We start from the raw sequence: 19,690 nt of genomic DNA, 5'->3' as shown, positions 1-19,690 counted from the left end.
ACCCACAAAAATGTTTGAAATAACTTAACTGATCACTAAAATTGAACATAAAGAAATTGACAATGCATTTAAAAATCAAGTTGTACTGATCAAAATTATTTAAGAAAAGAGTGCTCCTACTTCTTTTTCTTACTAAATATATTATTAAATATGACTAAACTATATAATAATACAAAAAATAAAATTACTTTCAAAATATTAAATGTTCATACATGTAATTAAGTTAAAAAACATAATTGAATGAATGTAATCTTGCTCTCGCAATGTAGGAACTAATAATAATATTTATATTAGATTGAAACATGATCTTTTACTAGTATCATTCAAGTGACTGAAGGTATTATAGTCACATAATTTATTATGCTATATCGAAGCATAGCCGTTTATTTTATATGGTTGGGTTCAGTAAAATGCTTAATCAAACAAGTTTTGAACACTCTTTTCTTATCTGGCCCTAGTTACACGTGAGCACCTTGTAGTTGAAGAGCTTCAGAAGGGATTGAGAGAAACCATGGTTAAACAGAGTGCGATTGAAAGCATACGCGTCAACCAGTGCGCGGCTTCTTGGCGAAGCCACTAATGCCTGGTCGACAGATAGAAGCCTTTTCCCGCTTATCAAATATTTGTAATAGTTGTTATTGAATAACGTTGGGCTACCATCATTCCAAGGCCACTGATGGATCTCCCGGGCGGCCGCACAGGGACGTGAGATGTCCCCGGAAATGAATGTCAATGGTAGGGTTGGGCCTCCCAGTGTCATTAAAGTTTGTGAGTCTCAATTGGAAAAAGTGGCAGGGGGGTTTTCCGATAGTGTGGGCACCCAACAGCGACACCAAATCCTTTTTGTTGAACCCTTTTTCCTGGAATACGCTAACAACACCCTCACCGTAGCCTATAGGATTCAGGCTTCTATCTGGTTCCGTCGCATACACATATGTGCTGTCCTGGTGCTCTGTTTCCACCCTTATATAAGGACCTCCCATCTGAAAAAGAGAATTCAAATGTAAGTATATATAAAATGCAAATATGAAGTTGAAATCTGTAAAGGGACCGTTTGGCTATGTGAATAGGAATGGCTATTCTGGAATAGAAAATGGGGCTATGTATTCTTGATCTCTATTTGGTTCAGTCAATATTTGATGGGAAATTTGCGGACCCCAATATTTATGTTTTCTAAAATAAATAAAATTGGAATAGGAATATGTATTCCAATAACACCTATTTGGGTAGAATTGCAAAACCTCATTTTGCCAAAATTGCAATACGTATTCATGTTTTACCTCGTATTCCAATTCCAATTTGGTGCACACAAACAAAGAATTCAAAATTTTAAGAATTTACATATGCCTATTCTGCTTGTATTTCCATTGCCAAACGGGTCCTAAGAGAAGAAGAATAACTGCATCTATGGGATCTCTCATACTCAGCACAATAATGTTAGCACAGGAAACAATTTTAGGATAGGTTGGTTCAAGCTTTTCTTTTATCACATCACTTAAGTGGTATCCCTAGAGAGAATTGGCATTTGAGATCGTGTCTTTCTCAAACATGAATTTCCCTATTATGCTAGTGTTATACCATAAGACAATGATACTATTGTTATATCATAAGACTAGAATTTAAGAGGAAACAAGTTTGTTCAAAATAATAGTTTATTTCATTATTCAAATAATGAATGTAAATGTCATCACATACATACATATCATTTTCTTTATTCTATATTGTATTTAGAATGTACCAATGTCTACATGTAGTACTATAAAATTGTCCAATAGGTCAATTATCCTACTCACTCAGTCTTTCTTCAAAAAAAAACCTATGCATTGACTCTTCCATGTCAAACCAAATAGATTGACAAGAGGTATCATGAAGGAAATATTTACATTCTCTACCATGGAAAGTTTCTTCCTTTGCATAATCTGTTATTGGTTAAAAATAATAAAACATAGTTCATTCTATTAGCATTAATGCTAATGATACTAAATTGGGAGAGTATCGTAGGCAATGGAGAGTATTGATATGTTGTATTCATGAATGTGTTTATCATTGGTATCAACATAGCAGTGATCCTGTTAGAGACTAGAATAATAGCAGTCAAAGATCTTACGTTGCATAGTAATTGAGTAAGGGTTAAGTAATGCATAGTTAACGACATGTTCCTAAGAGTGTCTTGATGACATGGTTAAGAGGATGAAGGCTGAGTCAAAGATGTATGGAAATTGTACTTGATATATAGAGAGATGTTTAGAGATAGCGTATTGGGAAAGTAGTTCCTAATGTTCATTTGCTCAATTACATTTGAGATGCAGTAAGAAGATGTGTAGTCAGCCAATGACATAGGATAGTCAAGTGGCAACATCAATGACTGTGCAAGACCTGCAGTCGCATGTATAAAGTTTTCTATAGACTATGAGCTGACTATGCTATAGTAATTGTAATTAATTATATATCATATTTTAATTAATTGGGAAAGCATTAAGGCCAACTCAAGGAATTATTATGAAGATGTGGTATAAAGGAAAGATGTTTTCCTTGATTGTAAGAAGTATCAGGTATCTAATATCCATTGTATATTGAAATTGCGAAAAGGAGTAGAGTGTTGATTGAATATGTGTAAGTGATCCAAGCAATTACTAGATGCATAGCTCATGATCTAGTTACAAGATCAAAAAGAGTAGAACTCTGGTTGATAGGAAAGCGACAGAGGAAGGAAGTAAAATTCAGTTCTAGTATTTTGTAAGGAATAATATAAAGATCATTTGGACAGTGGCTTCATTGGTCTTGTCCCCAAAGCTATTTGTGTAGTGGGTCCAACTATCTTCCACAACTCCTAAATGGGTTGGCCCAACTCCTAACAAGCTTGGAATGTCCTAGTAGGGACTCATATGTGCGTAATGTTATAACAAACTCCTAATAGTGTCTTTACTCAAACAATGAATATGTAGTGCCTACCCCTAAGTCGTATTTTCAGTTATCTTGCCAAACTCTTTTAGGCCAATTTATGTTTGATGATTAGTATTATTATTTTAGAGATTATCAGATGTTGTTTTACACTCAGTTTATTATATGATGAGATTACTTGGTACTCTGTATTTCATGCATGTATGATGATTATTCAATGTTTTCAGTTATCAATGATGATTAGTTAGACGGTTTATTTTTCCATGTGCTTCTTATGGATACTTACCCCATACTGCATGTGTATGGTGTGCGTGTTTGTTTTATTTATGTATGGTGTTTCTGATGTGGTTAAGGAAGGGAGTCGTAGTCACCTGCTAGTCAGGATCTACACGATGCACCACTTTCTTCCATTGTCTATTTAGCTTAGAATATTGTGTTTGTACATGCGTGGATTTTATGCAGGTTGCAGGTACCAGGTATCAACTTCCCTGAATTGCCAGGATAAGCGTACCCTATCGCATTGTCTCAATGGTAAGAGAGGGGAGATAAACTCTTAAGTCCAATTCCGAAACCCTTTAGCCAATTGTCCTAATTGATAATTAGGACAAGTATCTGAGTTAAGTACCCTCTGAATGCATCAAATGATGTAATTTCATGATTATAACCCTTTTTGTTTTGATTTAGTATGTGTTTCTATATGTAGGGTTTTCGTATGTTGTTTATGAGTCCTTGATGTGTTTTTTATTAATTAAGTCTAATTAAAAAGATTAATTAATGATTTAATTTAATAGAGAATTAATATGATATCTTTAATATTTAATTAATTGAGAAATTAATTAAATAAAAGAACTAAATTTGGAGATTAAAGTTCAAAGATAAATTTAGAATAGGATAATATTTATTTAATTTAATAATAATATATTGGAGTTCATTTTTAAATAAATGCTAAATATTATTGTTAATTAAATTAATTAAATATGTTATCAATTAAGTTTCTAAAATTAATTTAAAAAGTTGAAAGACATTAAATTATTAAAGGATTTTAGATCGCATGATCTAAGCATGAGTTTAAATTTGAGTAATAAATTAAAAGATTAAATTATAGAAATTAATAATGTTATTTTAATTTCATAAAGTGCATATGAGATTAAAGTAATAAATTAATTTAAAATAGAAGTCAAATAGAATTTTAAATAAAGTTATTTAATAAATCAACTTAATGTGCATAAAAGATGAATGCAAATTAAAAGAAAAGATAAAAAAAGTTAATTTGGAGTTACCTTAGTTGTGCAAAGAGTCTTCTCGGGTGAACACACAATTGGTGCCCCGATTTGAGGAGAAAATTGCTTATCACAACTTTGGGGGTTCATTCTTGGGGGACACGATTTGGGACACAAATTTGGACAGGAATTTTGTGGGAGACTACTTTTGGAAGCGAATTTCAAAAGGCTGATACCAAGAAAGTTTTCCAGAGGAAGGTTATTGAGAGAAGCGAATTCTCTTACAGTTCCTGGAGATTGCATAATAGCATCAGGATCAGTTAGGGTCTTGTGTTTTTTATTATCGATTTAATACACAATTATCCTTTCCTGTCTTCTTCGTGTCTGGGGTTTGTAAATCTGAATTCTCTGTTATGAAAGTTTTAACCTTTCAATATTGTGAATTTATTAATTGTTCGTCAATAATTTCTGTATCCATGGAGACTGGAAGAGTTATTAGAACACTTGTTTTCTAGATTAAGAAATTAAGATTTAATTGGGTAAGGGTTTTGAATGTAAAATTGAAAGTTCTAATTTAAAAAAATGAAATAAAATATATATATATATATATTTCCTTTGGAGGAAATTGTTGTAATAAAATTTAAGAAAACTAATTTAAAATAAACTTAATTTATTTTATATATATATATTAAAATTAAGTTGAAAAATTAAAACAAAAAAATATATAATTGATATGTATTTGGAGTGGGGCGGGGCCACCACTTCCCACGCCCCACACAGCCACGCTGCCGCAACAGGTGGTACTGCTGCCTGCGACAATAGTAACACCTGCGGCCGCAGGTGGACGGCAGGCCGACGGGCCTTTAAAAATGCCAAGTTTTATTACATGAAAATATAATTGTGATTTACTTTTTTTTTTTTATATATCGAATATTTTTTTAAAAATTTTTTAAATAAAAATTATTTTAATTAATATTATTATTATTTAATTTAAAATTTATTAAATTTTAAATTTTATTGAAATTTTATTATCATTTATTAATAATTTTATAAATAAATAAATATAATATGATTTTTATGTATCATTAATTAATCTTATTTAAAGTTTGACTTAATTAAGATTAATTAAATCAAAAATTTGTTTAAGCAAATTTAATATTATAACACCGATTTTAATGGAAGCGTAGATTATTATAATCAACTAGTATTATTAAAAATTTAATTATTACCTTAGATTATTTTAGGACTTTGTCTTAAAATCAATTAGGGGTAATTAGGTGTTTCATTTGGAGATAGGAATGGGATAATTTGTAAAGGTGAACTATGGATTCTATCTGTTTAAAACATACGTTCAACTGGAAATGGAAACCTCACATTAACTCAATAGTATATTATCAATCAAATTGAACTATACAATTTTTTACTTGAATATAAACACTGAAAACTGAAACATAAACCTTACCTTAACTCAATAATATACTTTCAAATCCAATCTCTGAGACTTTGATGTTTTCTTTGTGCTTTGAATGTTATGGGGTTGGTTTAGCGTTGACCAGTTTAGGTTGTTACCAGAGGCTCAGGGTTGTGAATGTGATGTCATGATGATTTGGTCTCGATCTTTCTTAACCCGAGCATGGTAATGTGATGAAGTGCTCTATGACATGATTGTATTTACTGTTTGTTATTGCTTTCCAGTTTCCTTGTGTGAAGCTAAGGTGTATGTATTTGAGATACCTAACTTAACCATTTTCGAGTCTCAATCAGTTATACTTGATAACCATTTTTGAGTCTCGATCAGTTATATTTGGATTGCTTTTCGGTCGCTTGAGAGGATTGAAGTGTTTGTTATGTTCTTGATGATGTCATGTGTTGACTTGACCATTTTGGAGTCTTTGATCAGTATTGTAATTTACTATTGGGATACTTTCTGGTTGCTCGTTGGAGAACCATTAGATTTTGTGATTTATCATTGATGCCTTCAGTTGCTGATAGAGAACTGTCGTGGTCATATGATTATTATTTGGTGCTTATCTGTTGCTCATGAAGAACTGATGTAATTTTGTGGCTTATCTTTTATGATGTTTTTCAGTTTCTTGTATAGGACTAAGGTGATTTTATTATGATTCTTGATTTTTGATTTCATGAGCCTAGGGTAGGTTATCTATGTGTAGTGTTGGGAAGTGGCTTGCAATGGGGATCGGGGCCCTAAGAGGCTGCCTGGAGTAACCCATTGTAAGTTGTTTTAATAAGTGAAAACATTTACACTAAATGAGAGAAAATGAACCTAACAAGATAATTGTATGTTCTCTCCTATGCCTTGGGTTCTAGTACAGACTAGGATGGGGTAGAGAGAATGCTTGGTTATGACCTTGCATTCCATAGTATGCCTCATCAGTACGAGAGGATACTAGTGGCCTCAGGGATCAGTAGGGACCCAAGATTCCTAAGGGATTGCTCGGGTAACTTCTACGTGACTTTTGCGATGACACTTTCCCGCTTGCATATTAGGTTTCCTACGTGTCTTGTGGTACGTCTGGGTTTAGATGTCAATCTTTTTAGGAACCCTTGAGTTAGCATACTTATAGGATTTCCTGGACTTAGAGAGTATATATGATTATAGGTTTTGTTATCCGATTTGGGACTTGAGACTATCTCTTTAGCGCGGTGGGAGTGGACCATTTAAGTTCCACGCGGTCAGGTGGTAGTGCTTTTTACTCTTACCATTGAGATCCGTTCCGTGGTCACCATGGCTAGATTTTTCGTGTTTGGCATTTACCTTCACTATGTTCTTGGATTATTATGATGGATGGTTAGATTTTATGGTAGATGTTTTATCATTATGGATGTATGGATGTATCATGTATAGTGAATAGTTTCATATATTTTTACTGTACTTTGTATCATGGATTCACGGAGGTTGATGCATTTCTATTTTTACATATGTATATTCTTTTAAGCCTTTCATACCCTGTGACTTGTGCAGTGGATGATTGAGCATTCCGAATTAATTTTCCAAGAGGCATTCAGAACAAATGTATATTATGGACATGGAACTTTCTGTTTATTCTTTCATATGTATGTGATAGTTGTTAGACTTAGAATTAATTAAATTTAAACGTGACTCAATGTCTTGGGATCTTTAAGAAATGTAACTTGCAAGGAATGGTTGTCGATGAGTACATGTTATTGCTTCCACTACTATGAGTTTGATGTGTATGTTATACATTCTTACTAAAAAAAAAAATAAACTTAGTGAAACGTTAGGTTAATTCTTTTGGATCCCTTGGCGGGGCGTTACATAATATTTATATTGTACATTATCTTGTGGGTATCATCCCTATCAAGGTTTTCCCTCGGATCAAGGGTTTCCCTAGTTAACATATCTACTGCTATTATGTATGTGTATCTTTTTGTGGTTTTAGTTTACATTACTCATATGGTTAAGATTGTTCAAAGATTGTATTGATGTTAATACTTGGATAACTAATTCTTTGCCCCCACCTCTTAGTTATATTAGTTGACTATATATTCTAACACACTCACCCTTATACTATTTAAATCCAACATTATGATATCAAGTGTGTGTAAATAAATAATTGGTATTCAATATTTGATTGTGTGCACTTTTTTAGCATCAACGTTTCAGATCATACTACATGATCCATCATCAAGATGAGAAAGTGCAGGAGTAGAGATATTGCAGACTGAGCCTTCCTCTAGGGATATAAAAACAGCAAGGGAGAGCACGGAAATTTGTGCAAAGAACAAAGGAGTACAAACTAATGAAATAAATGAGACAATAAGAGCATAAAGAAATTAAAACTATAGAATTTAAAACTAAAGAAAGGCAATAAAAATAAAAAACAAAAGAAAGCAAAGAAGACCTAAACCACAAGCACTAAGAGTAAGAAAAAACAATTAAACAAAAGAGAGCAAGTATATATATATATATATATATATATATATATATATTAATATATATACTTACAAATATGTATTAATATATATTTATATATACTTATATAGAGTATGTAAATATATAAAGATATATATATATATATATAAACAACCAAGGAAGCTAATGTAAAAAATAAACAAATAAGAAAATTAAATAACACGAGAAAGAAAATTTAAAAAAGTTATATATAATAAAATAAATTTTTAAAAAAATTTAAAGTTTTTTTTTTTTTTTTTAATTTAAAAAAATTGAAAAATAAAAATAAAAAACCAAGAATGAAGAAAACAAATAAAAAAATAAAAATAAAACATGAGAGCATATCTAAAAACATGAATGCACCTATATAGGCAAGTAAACATGCGGATATATATATATATACAAGACACCAAATACAAAAGGAAACAATAACAAGAAGAACCCACCAAGTCAAAAGAGGAAAGAAAAAGAATCAAGAAGACCATCCTAATAAAGACCAGACCCACACAACTCAAGCACTACAGAGACAAAAATAAACTAGAACATGCAAGGACCAACTATTCTGCTCAAGATTTGTGCTTGCCTGTGTGTGGGAGAGGGGGGGTGAGGAGGAGAGAGGGAGGGAGGGAGGAACACTGAGAGAGAGAGAGAGAGAGAGAGAGAGAGAGAGAGAGAGAGAGAGAGAGAGAGAGAGAGAGAGAGAGAGAGAGAGATCAACACAAAACAAGAAAGAGGGAGGAAGCCAAGAAAACAAGCTAAAACAAATGAACAAAAAGGATGGAGAGAGAGAGGGTAAGATCAAAAGAGAAAAGGTGGGGTGGGACACTACTATACCAAAAAGAACAAAAGAAAGAGAACGGAGGAGAACCAAGAGAATATCAAGGATCATGAGGTCTGTCAAGCGTGCCATGTTGGGGGTTGTCCAGAGCATCAAGCAGGGGGCACCACGTATGGTTGATGGACCACCCTTCATCATGGTTAAGGTTAATGGGATGGTGGGAGATGGAAATGGCCTCCTTTAATTTTCTCTTGAAATAATTGTCCTCGCTAGACATGATTTTTGCATTCTCCAGACAAATATGATGCTTTGTAGAAAATAAGTGTTCTGCTAGAGCAGACTTTTGCACCCTCTCATGTTTGATGTCAGCACTATGCTCCCGGATCCTAGTGATAATAGAGCGACCAGTTTCCCCAATATAAGGCATGCCGCATGAGCACTCAATCTTGTAGACACCAGAGTCCTAAAGAGAGTTATGCAAGTCCTTGATCGGGGGGATAAAATTTCTTAATTTCAAGAGGGGCTTGAAGGCAACCCAAAGGCCCTTTTTAGATAAGATTTTGCTAATTTTTTGGGAAATGCCTTCCACAAAAGGAAGAGAGACATAACGAGGAGAAGGGTCCGAGGGGGTCTGATGACTACTGCCAGAGAGATAAGAGGACTTGGCTTGGGCGAGAGCTTTAGAGATTTGCTTATGCGAGTACCCATTGAGCTTGAAGACTTGGCACAAGTGTTCAAGTTCATGGGGTAAGTTATCTACATCACAAATTCTATAGGCTCTGAGGGAAAGAGTCTTGAGGATACCAAATTTTTGGGAAGGGTGGTGGTGAGATGAAGAATGAAGGTACAAGTCTATGTCGGTGGCTTTATGAAACACATGATGACCAAAGGTACCATCCAATTTCTTCATGATAAGAACATCTAGGAAGGGAAACTGGCCCTCTGACTCAAGCTCCTTGGTGAAGGAGATGGTGGGGGCTAAATTGTTGATGTGTTCGTGAAATTCCTCAAGTTTATCCAGGCCATGTGGCCAACAAACATTGGTGTGATCAACATAACGCTTCCACCATTTGGGTTTCAGAGGGAAGGAATGGAGAGCCATATCTTCAAAATACTCCATAAAGAGATTACCTATGATGGGTGAAAGGGGCGAACCCATTGCCACCCCTTCCACTTGTTCATAGATAACATTTTGGAACGAGAAGAAAGTGGATCTCAAACAGAACTCAACTAAGCTACCGATCTCATCTCCAACCTTGCGTCTCACAATCTGCACAGAGTCAAGAATTAGAACCTTGGTAAACAGAGAGACCACATCAAAACTGATCAAAATATTGCCTTGCTCCCACTTTGCATCCTTAATGAATTGGAAAAAATGACAGGAATCTTTGACAAAAGAGTTGCACTGCCCAAGTAACGGAGATATAATCTTAGTGAGATGAGAGGCTAAAGCATATGTAGGGGATCCAATGGTATCAACAATGGGACATAAGGGGATGTTCTCCTTATGAATTTTTGGAACCCCATATATGCGGGGGGTCACTTCCTTAGAGGGGACTAACTTTTTCTTTATCACATCCTCAAAGGAGGAGCTGGACACTAAGGCTCTAACTTTATTCAAGATCCTAGAGCAAGGATTGCGAGAGAGGATCCTATAGCTGCTAGTATCTGAGAGTAGGTCTAGCATCTGAGAGAAATAGTCCTACCTATTTAGGATGATAGTGGCATTGCCCTTGTCTGCCTTGGTAATGACAATATCATTGCTATTGACAAAATCTCGGAAGGCTTGTGATTCTGCCCTCGAGATGTTGTGCCTAGGTAGTTTGGCATGTCGAAGAGCTACGACGCAATCTTGCCTAACTTCTTCAGCAACACTAGATGGGAGGGATTGTATAGCATGCTCAATCTCAAGAATAAACTAAATATGGGGGATAGATTGAGGGGAACAAGAAAAGTTGAGGCCTTGTTTTAACAAATTGAAAGAGAGGGGATCTATGGAGGCACTAGATAGGTTGATCACCAACTTATTTTCCCAATCAGGTATATAGTGCCGAGAGGAGGAGGTGCAAGGATGAAATGTGGGCTTCAACCCACTGATGCGGGGTTTGGCAGGGAGTGGGAAGATCTAAAGAGGGGTGGAGGAATCAACGTGGCAGCGAGACAATAAAAGAGGAACCCGATTAGGCGAAGAGGGATGTGGCAACGAATCCAAGGATGAAGTCAAAGGGGGTATGGCAGGGATAGACTGGCTACCTGTCGCCTTCTTACGAGACCACTGCACATGTTCCTCTATGTTATAGATGGTGATAAGACCCTCATTAACCAAGCGGGGGGCTCAATGTGCGGCAAGAGGTTGGGAACTAAGAACAGAGCAATTAAAGACAGAATCATTCAACACGCAAAGAAAAGAAGGTGGATAGATGAATGTACCTATGTGAGGTGGCAAGGAGCCATTGTAGGTAGCTGAACAATGAAGAACAACATCCTCACTGAGAAGCTGAGTTTGACCCTCCTATCTAGCCGATGAGAGGAGTGGAGCCATCATTGTGTTGGCATGATGCTAGTGCTCGCGAAAGTGGGAAGATTCATCCGAGCATGAGCCTCCACGAAAGAGAGGGAAACCATCAGAATGAAAACCCAACTTATGAGTGCACGGTGATTTGAGCAAGTTGATGTCACACGGATCAACATCACAAGAGGGCACTGCTCGAAGAAGACTACCAGGAGAGGATCGAATGCTGTTACATTGATGGCTGAGAGTTGCCTTCACACTGGAGCTAGCAATCATAGGGAAAGACCTATCCGCAAATGAATATGGGCTGAGAGACGAGCCCCTATGAATGCCCAAAGGGAGAGGGCAACTAGACTGAAATGTGATACTCGAAGAATGCCGCCAACTGCGAGATCTATGTAACATAGCAAAAAAAAAATTTTTTGCCTTCTGATGCTCTTTGCTTGGTGCCCTGATACCTTGGCAAATGACGAGGTGTCTAGTCGTATCCATAGGTCTGGATGAAGGGAAGTAGCTAGTTCCAAGTGCAACGGTAATAATCTGGCATTGAAGTGGTTGATCATCCTCCTTGTTGATTGGATGATAGATTTGAGAAGATAAAGACTTGCCTGAAAGAAAATATGCTGAGTGTGCACGCTCCACAGATGGTGCTGGATACCAATGAAACCAGGAATGAGATTGGTGTCCCTGCAACATTTGAGAAAGGCTAAGTCTACAATTTTTTTGTTAAGCTTAATCCTCAACACTTCCAGATGTTTACATTTGTGGTATAGTTCCCTCCCATGAAGGGTGTCAATTAACATTAATAGATTTCCACAATCCATTTGTAAATAATTGGTCTTCTGGATTTGATTGTGTGTGCTTTTTTAGCATCAACGTTTCAGATCATACTACAAGATCCATCATCAGGATGAGAAAGTGCAGGAGTAGAGATATTGCAGACTGAGCCTTCCTCTAGAGATATAAAAACAGCAAGGGAGAGCACAAAAATTCGTGCAAAGAACAAAGGAGTACAAACTAATGAAATAAATGAGACAATAAGAGCATAAAGAAATTAAAACAATAGAATTTAAAACTAAAGAAAGTCAATAAAAATAAAAAACAAAAGAAAGCAAAGAAGACCTAAACCACAAGCACTAAGAGTAAGAAAAAACAATTAAACAAAAGAGAGCAAGTATATATATATATATATAGCACATGAATATATATGCCTATATATAGTATAAGAATTATATATATATATATATATATATATATATATATATATATGAAATATATGATAATATATATATATTTATATGCATACAAGAAAAAATCTCTATATATATATATCTAATTATATATATTAATATATAAATAGATATATATTAATATATATACTTACAAATATGTATTGATATATATTTATATATACATATATAGAGTATATAAATATATAGAGATATATACTAATATATATATAAACAGAAAAAAAACCAAGGAAGCTAATGTAAAAAATAAACAAATAAGAAAATTAAATAACATGCTCCTCATGGCACGCTTGATGCTCTCGAAAACCCCCAACATGGCACGCTTGATAGACCTCATGATCCTTGATAGTCTCTTGGTTCTCCTCCATTCTCTTTCTTTTGTTCTTTTTGGTATAGTGGTGTCCCCCCCCACCTTTTCTCTTTTGATCTTACCCTCTCTCTCTCCATCCTTTTTGTTCATTTGTTTTAGCTTATTTTCTTGGCTTCCTCCCTCTTTCTTGTTTTGTGTTGATCTCTCTCTCTCTCTCTCTCTCTCTCTCTCTCTCTCTCTCTCTCTCTCTCTCTCTCTCATTGTTCCTCCCTTCCTCCTTCTCTCCTCCCCACCCCCCCTCTCCCACACACAGGCAGACACAAATCTTGAGCAAAAGAGTTGGTCTTTGCATGTTCTAGTTTATTTTTGTCTCTATATTGCTTGAGTTGTGTGGGTTTGGTCTTTGTTAGGATGGTCTTCTCGTTTCTTTTTCTTTCCTCTTTTGACTTGGCGGGTTCTTCTTGTTATTGTTTCCTTTTGTATTTTGCATCTTGTATATATATATATATATATATATCCTTCACCAAGGAGCTTGAGTTAGAGAGCCAGTTACCCTTCCTGGATGTTCTTATCATGAAGAAATTGGACGGTACCTTTGGTCATCATGTGTTTCGTAAAGCCACCCACACAGACTTGTACCTTCATTCTTTATCTCACCACCACCCTTCCCAAAAAGTTGGTATCCTCAAGACTCTTTTCCTCAGAGCCTATAGAATTTGCGATGCAGATAAATTACCTCATGAAATTGAACACTTGTGCCAAGTCTTCAAGCTCAATGGGTACTCGCATAAGAAAATCTCTAAAGCTCTCGCCCAAGCCAAGTCCTCTTATCTCTCTGGCAGTAGTCATCAGACCCCCTCGGACCCTCCTCCTCATTATGTCTCTCTTCCTTTTGTGGAAGGCATTTCCCAAAAAATTAGCAAAATCTTATCTAAAAAGGGCCTTTGAGTTGCCTTCAAGCCCCTCTCGAAATTAAGAAATTTTATCCCCCCCATCAAGGACTCGCAGAACTCTCTTCAGGACTCTGGTGTCTACAAGATTGAGTTCTCATGCGGCATGCCTTATATTGGGGAAACTGGTCGCTCTATTATCACCAGGATCTGGGAGCACAGTGTTGACATCAAACATGAGAGGGTGCAAAAGTCTGCTCTAGTAGAACACTCATTTTCTACCAAGCATCATATTTGTCTGGAGAATGCAAAAATCGTGTCTAGGGAGGACAATTATTTCAAGAGAAAATTAAAGGAGGCCATTGCCATCTCCCACCATCCCATTAACCTTAACCGTGATGACAGGTGGTCCATCAACCATGCGTGGCGCCCGTTGCTTGATACTCTCGACAACCCCCAACATGGCATGCTTGACAGACCTCATGATCCTTGATAGTCTCTAGGTTCTCCTCCATTCTCTTTCTTTTCTTCTTTTTGATATAGTGGTGTCCCCCCCCATCTTTTCTCTTTTGATCTTACCCTCTCTCTCTCTCCATCCTTTTTGTTCATTTTTTTTTAGCTTGTTTTCTTGGCTTCCTCCCTCTTTCTTGTTTTGTGTTGATCTCTCTCTCTCTCTCTCTCTCTCTCTCATTGTTCCTCCCTTCCTCCTTCTCTCCTCCCCTCCCCCCCTCTCACACACATAGGCAGACACAAATCTTGAGCGGAAGAGTTGGTCTTTGCATGTTCTAGTTTATTTTTGTCTCTGTAGTGCTTGAGTTGTGTGGGTTTGGTCTTTGTTAGGATGGTCTTCTCGGTTCTTTTTCTTTCCTCTTTTGACTTGGCGGGTTCTTCTTGTTATTGTTTCCTTTTGTATTTTGCGTCTTGTATATATATATATATCTACATCTTTACTTGCCTATATAGGTGCATTCATGTTTTTAGATATGCTCTCATGTTTTTTTATTTGTTTTTTTCATTCTTGGTTTTTTATTTTTATTTTTCAATTTTTTTAAATTAAAAAAAAATAAAAAATAATTTTTTTTTTAATTATATATAACTTTTTAAAATTGTCTTTCTCGTGTTATTTAATTTTCTTATTTGTTTATTTTTTAAATTAACTTCCTTGGTTGTTTTTGTGTTTATATATATATTAATATATATCTTTATATATTTATATACTCTATATAGTTATATATAAATATATATTAATACATATTTGTAAGTATATATATTAATATATATAAATATATTTATTAATATATATATATATGTATATATATATATATATATGTATATATATATATATATATTAATGTATATTATATATATATATATATATTCTTATACTATATGTAGGCATATATATTCATTTGCTATATATATATATATATATATATATATATATATATATATATATATTTGCTTTCTTTTGTTTTTTATTTTTATTGCCTTTCTTTGGTTGTAAATTCTATAGTTTTAATTTCTTTATGCTCTTATTGTCTCATTTATTTCATTAATTTGTACTCCTTTGTTCGTTGCACGAATTTTTGTGCTCTCCCTTGCTGTTTTTATATCTCTAGAGGAAGGCTCAGTCTGCAATATCTCTATTCCTACACTTTCTCATCCTGATGATGGATCATGTTGTATGATCCGAAACGTTGATGCTAAAAAAGCGCACATAATCAAATCGAGAAGACCAATTATTTACAAATGGATTATTGGAAATCTGTTAATGTGTGTAAATAGTTTTCTAACAAAGCCATAATTTGTCAACTAGATAATCGAGAACAAGGTTGAACAATTTGGCAAGTAGTCTCCATTCTTTGTGTGCAAATAATGTGGATTTTAGTTAAACCATAAATAATTATATTTGATAACTTTTCTAGCCAAGATGACATACTAGAAAACCTTAATATAAAGTTTTGAGACAAGAATAACTTGTGTGGTGAAAGGTAAAGTCGTCAACATCATGTTGTGCATATTCTTTGGATGATACTGGCTCTTTCAATCTTATAATATATATTTCTACAAGAAAATCAATAAATGATAGCGTGACATTGTCTTGTTATTATGAATAACACATTAAACTACTACAATCTATTTAAGTTGTTTACTTATGGTTACCTTAAATTTTTTTTGGAAGAATGTGTATTTTAACAAAAAAGAGTAAGACATAATAGGCTTTTTTCTTTTATTTTTAGGTATTAGATACATATGATAAATGCTAGTACATTTGCAGCTAAACATGGTATAGAGAATGTTCAATTAGTTATCTCTTAAATTATGTTTATGATTCTTATGCTTGCTACACCATATCAATTTTAATAATGAATAGACGTGCATGAGCTTTCAAAAGTAATTGAGAATTCTTTCTTTTTGTGGAGAGTTTTAAATGTAGGTATTATAGATAAGGGATGTATAATTTTAAATCTAAATGTTTGTTTTCTTTTTCTATTTGTTAGTTATTTATAGTTAAATGTTGGCCAAGATGTTCGCAAATAAATTTTTTTTTTTTTGCATGACCTTATTGTTTCTTTTCTCCCTACTATATCCATGTCTAGTTCTACCTATGAATATGTGCATGGTAGATTAGTCACATGGCTTCACCAGATCCATCCAATCGAATTGTGCTAAGTTTTTAGGTTCGTCAAGTAAGATTTAGGAGTTTCTCATGTTAGAAAGAACCCTCGAAGAGCTAACCACTATGTGACTAGGCAGTAAAAATGTCTATGCCACACTTGCATCTCAAGATAGTAGGAAAACTTAGATATGAGTGCTTAGGAAATTTTTTTTTATAGATCAACTATAGTTTGATGAAAATTCAAATCTTTTAAATGTTGTTAAAACTTGTAGTTATATTCAAGATGTATGATGTGTAGGTCAACATATCTCATATGAATCTTATGCAAATGAATACAAACTAAACATCCTTTACTTGACTGGATAGGAGAACCTTTCTCTCCATCATTTATATTCAATCCACATGGATCACTCGTACCACATACATCATCATAAACTGAAGGCTTTGATTTCAATATCTCATTTTCCTTTTCCAAAATCCTCAACTTCTTACTCATCTTCAATGTTCTTCTTGATTTCATCAAATAGTATTAAGTTTTCTCTCAATTCCTCATTTTCTTTTTTAGATTTCTCTAATTTTTTCTCAAGTTTCTTATCTTCGCAAGTTTTCTCTCATAAACATCCTTTTTCAAGATTTCAAATTCTCTTCCAAATCTAAATTGCACTTTTCTAATTTTCTCAATTCACCATTCAAAATATCTTTTTCACAAATTAGAATTTCATTTTCTTTATTTATCTTCTTTACTATCTTCCCAATTGAAACAAATAAATTTTTTTTACACAAGTAATTTACCTCTGCAGGGTGACTCTAATTATCCATTGCTCTACACCCTCGTCTATTTTAATGCTCTGATTCAATGGCAACAAACTTTTTGCATGAAATAGATCTCCTTCAATCTCTATAAATCTTTAATATTCTTTTGACAAATAGAAAACACAGATAATCTTTTGAGAACAACCTTCTCTTTTCCTTCAACCAATCTGCAAGCATCACACATAGAATCTCCTTTCATACTCTGATCTCACCATTCAAAATATCTTTTTCACAAATTAGAATTTCATTTTCTTTATTTATCTTCTTTACTATCTTCCCAATTGAAACAAATAAATTTTTTTTACACAAGTAATTTACCTCTGCAGGGTGACTCTAATTATCCATTGCTCTACACCCTCGTCTATTTTAATGCTCTGATTCAATGGCAACAAACTTTTTGCATGAAATAGATCTCCTTCAATCTCTATAAATCTTTAATATTCTTTTGACAAATAAAAAACACAGATAATCTTTTGAGAACAACCTTCTCTTTTCCTTCAACCAATCTGCAAGCATCACACATAGAATCTCCTTTCATACTCTGATCTTCTTCAAAAATTCTAGCCAAGATAATCTCATAATGACACCTCACAGACCACGATCTTCAACCATTCTAATACCAATTGTAGAATCTGGAAAGATAGGAAAGTTAGAGAAAATAGACCACTAACGAAACACTAAAAATTATTACAGACAAACACCAAAAACAAAATTCCTTTTATTCATATTTTATATTGATAAATTACATCCTTGCAAGCTGTTGGTACTTTTTATTATGTAGCCTCTCTTTCATTACATATAAAATATACATATTTATTCTAACTTCCAAAACTCCTCATGAAGTCTATGAATCTGACGATGGAGAAGCTAGAGCTCACTACTGTAACAATAGTTTAGACAACATGTGAATTATTCTTTTTCTATGCAATATAGAAAACAATTACAATATAATACCTTTTATAGAGTCTGCATGCCTGGTGGATTTCCTAATGGATTAAAAAATTATTTAACAAACACTAGAGACACCAAATTACAATTATAATTATATATATATATATATATATATATATATATATATATATATATATATATATATATTCTTAAAAGAACTTACGAAACTATGCATGAGCGGTGCATGTAAACTAGTGGTGAACTCACTATTCATCTTCCAATGCACTTGTTCATGTTCCACAATATCAATGTTCCATCAGTGCGGAAGGGCAGAGTACAATCCATTTGACCCAAGGAAGATCGAGAGTGGTTTTTCTAGAGTACAGTGCCGTTTGTTTGTGTCGCTCAAAGGCATAGAGACGGTGCATTCCCTGCTCTACCAAGTTATTCTTATCACCACACCCTTCTCGTTCAGGTTAATGTACTTGGTGAAGAAGCAACCTGCATAATATTTCCTATCAAGGTGGATATCCTACTCCACATTGTCCACCATTGCATAAAGTGTGAGAAATATTAAAATAAATAAATTAACAACCCTAAATAATTGCTTGGCAAAAACTATTACCAAGTGCTAAAATTTGTTCAGCACTTTAATAAATCGAGTGGCAAGAGTGTACAGTGTGAGCTCGGTAGATGAAAAAAAAAAAAAACTCGAGAACAATGGATGCTGAGTAAACTCGGTAGATGAAGAACAAATCAGCAACAATGGATGCCGAGTGAGCTCGGCAGCCACTACAGGGTAGAGCTCGGTAGTGTGATTACCAAGTGAACTTGGTAGCCACAGGAGAGAGGACCTCAAAAGAAGAAAATGCTGAGTGAACTCGGCAATAACTATAAAATTGAAAACTCAAATAAAGAGAAAACCGAGTTATAGACTTCCAATGTGAGTATTACCACCATTAAAACCAGAGAACCCAAGGCTTAAAATATTCAACAATGAACTTCACAAATACAATGAACAAGAAGCAATGGATTCACGTATGCCTGATTTCTTGCTATTCAACTTTGATTAAAACTATTACAAAATCTGGAAGCATATGCCTTCTACTAGAAAACCCTAAAATAACTCTAAAAATGGTAAGACTTCAAACTTCATAAACATTAAACTTGTGCTCTAATGGCTGCATACAATGGTGCCTGGAGCAATCACTGCTTCAATAGGATGAACTTAACAAACAATAAACTTACAGAATGATTAGAGGAAGAAGCACGTGCAACTGCAAGCAAACAATGATTCCTTCTGTCTCTATAATGACTGATCTGCTGATCACTTCTTTTTCTCTACAAAGAATCGTTTCTCTACTCTTCTTCACCTTCTCACTGTCTCTCTCTATCAAATGAATGAATCAAACATTCCTTTTGTCTTCTAACCTAAAATATTTTTCCCTCTCATTTTTCAAGCTCACCTACTAGCAATAAATTTTTTTGAACATTTTGTAATCTGTCAGGTGGTAGGTGGGTGTTTGGTTCTAGGGGCAAGACAACCACTACATTAAATTCCAACATTCCCC

At 34.3% G+C, this 19,690-nt stretch overlaps 1 protein-coding gene across 1 annotated transcript; it reads right to left on the bottom strand.

The window, feature by feature from the left end:
* Window positions 1–659: 659 nt before the first annotated feature.
* On the bottom strand, window positions 660–13,781 carry LOC149536310 (peroxidase 25-like). Its single transcript, XM_089806265.1, has 3 exons — window positions 13,642–13,781; window positions 11,954–12,032; window positions 660–983 (listed from the first exon to the last, which is right to left on the bottom strand). The coding sequence occupies exons 1-3, from the start codon at window positions 13,779–13,781 to the stop codon at window positions 660–662; spliced, it is 543 nt and encodes a 180-aa protein (XP_089662391.1).
* Window positions 13,782–19,690: the final 5,909 nt, after the last annotated feature.

This window comes from Cupressus sempervirens, chromosome 10 (genome assembly GCF_028749045.1).
Source record: "Cupressus sempervirens isolate cs-2001-9-10 chromosome 10, ASM2874904v1, whole genome shotgun sequence".
In the NCBI taxonomy this organism is placed as follows: Eukaryota; Viridiplantae; Streptophyta; class Pinopsida; order Cupressales; family Cupressaceae; genus Cupressus; species Cupressus sempervirens.
Note: the sequence above shows the minus strand (reverse complement) of the source record. Positions and strands in the feature narration are given on the sequence as shown.

What these genes read in the sequence shown, in the direction of transcription:
- LOC149536310 (XM_089806265.1), bottom strand. Translation starts at nt 13,781, where the DNA reads ATGAGGAGGAGGGTCCGAGGGGGTCTGATGACTACTGCCAGAGAGATA. An exon ending in CAAGTGTTCAATTTCATGAG is followed by an intron (nt 12,033 to 13,641) that starts GTAATTTATCTG and finishes CAAATGTTGCAG; the next exon opens with GGACACCAATCTCATTCCTG. An exon ending in CTCAGCATATTTTCTTTCAG is followed by an intron (nt 984 to 11,953) that starts GCAAGTCTTTAT and finishes TCTCTTTTTCAG; the next exon opens with ATGGGAGGTCCTTATATAAG.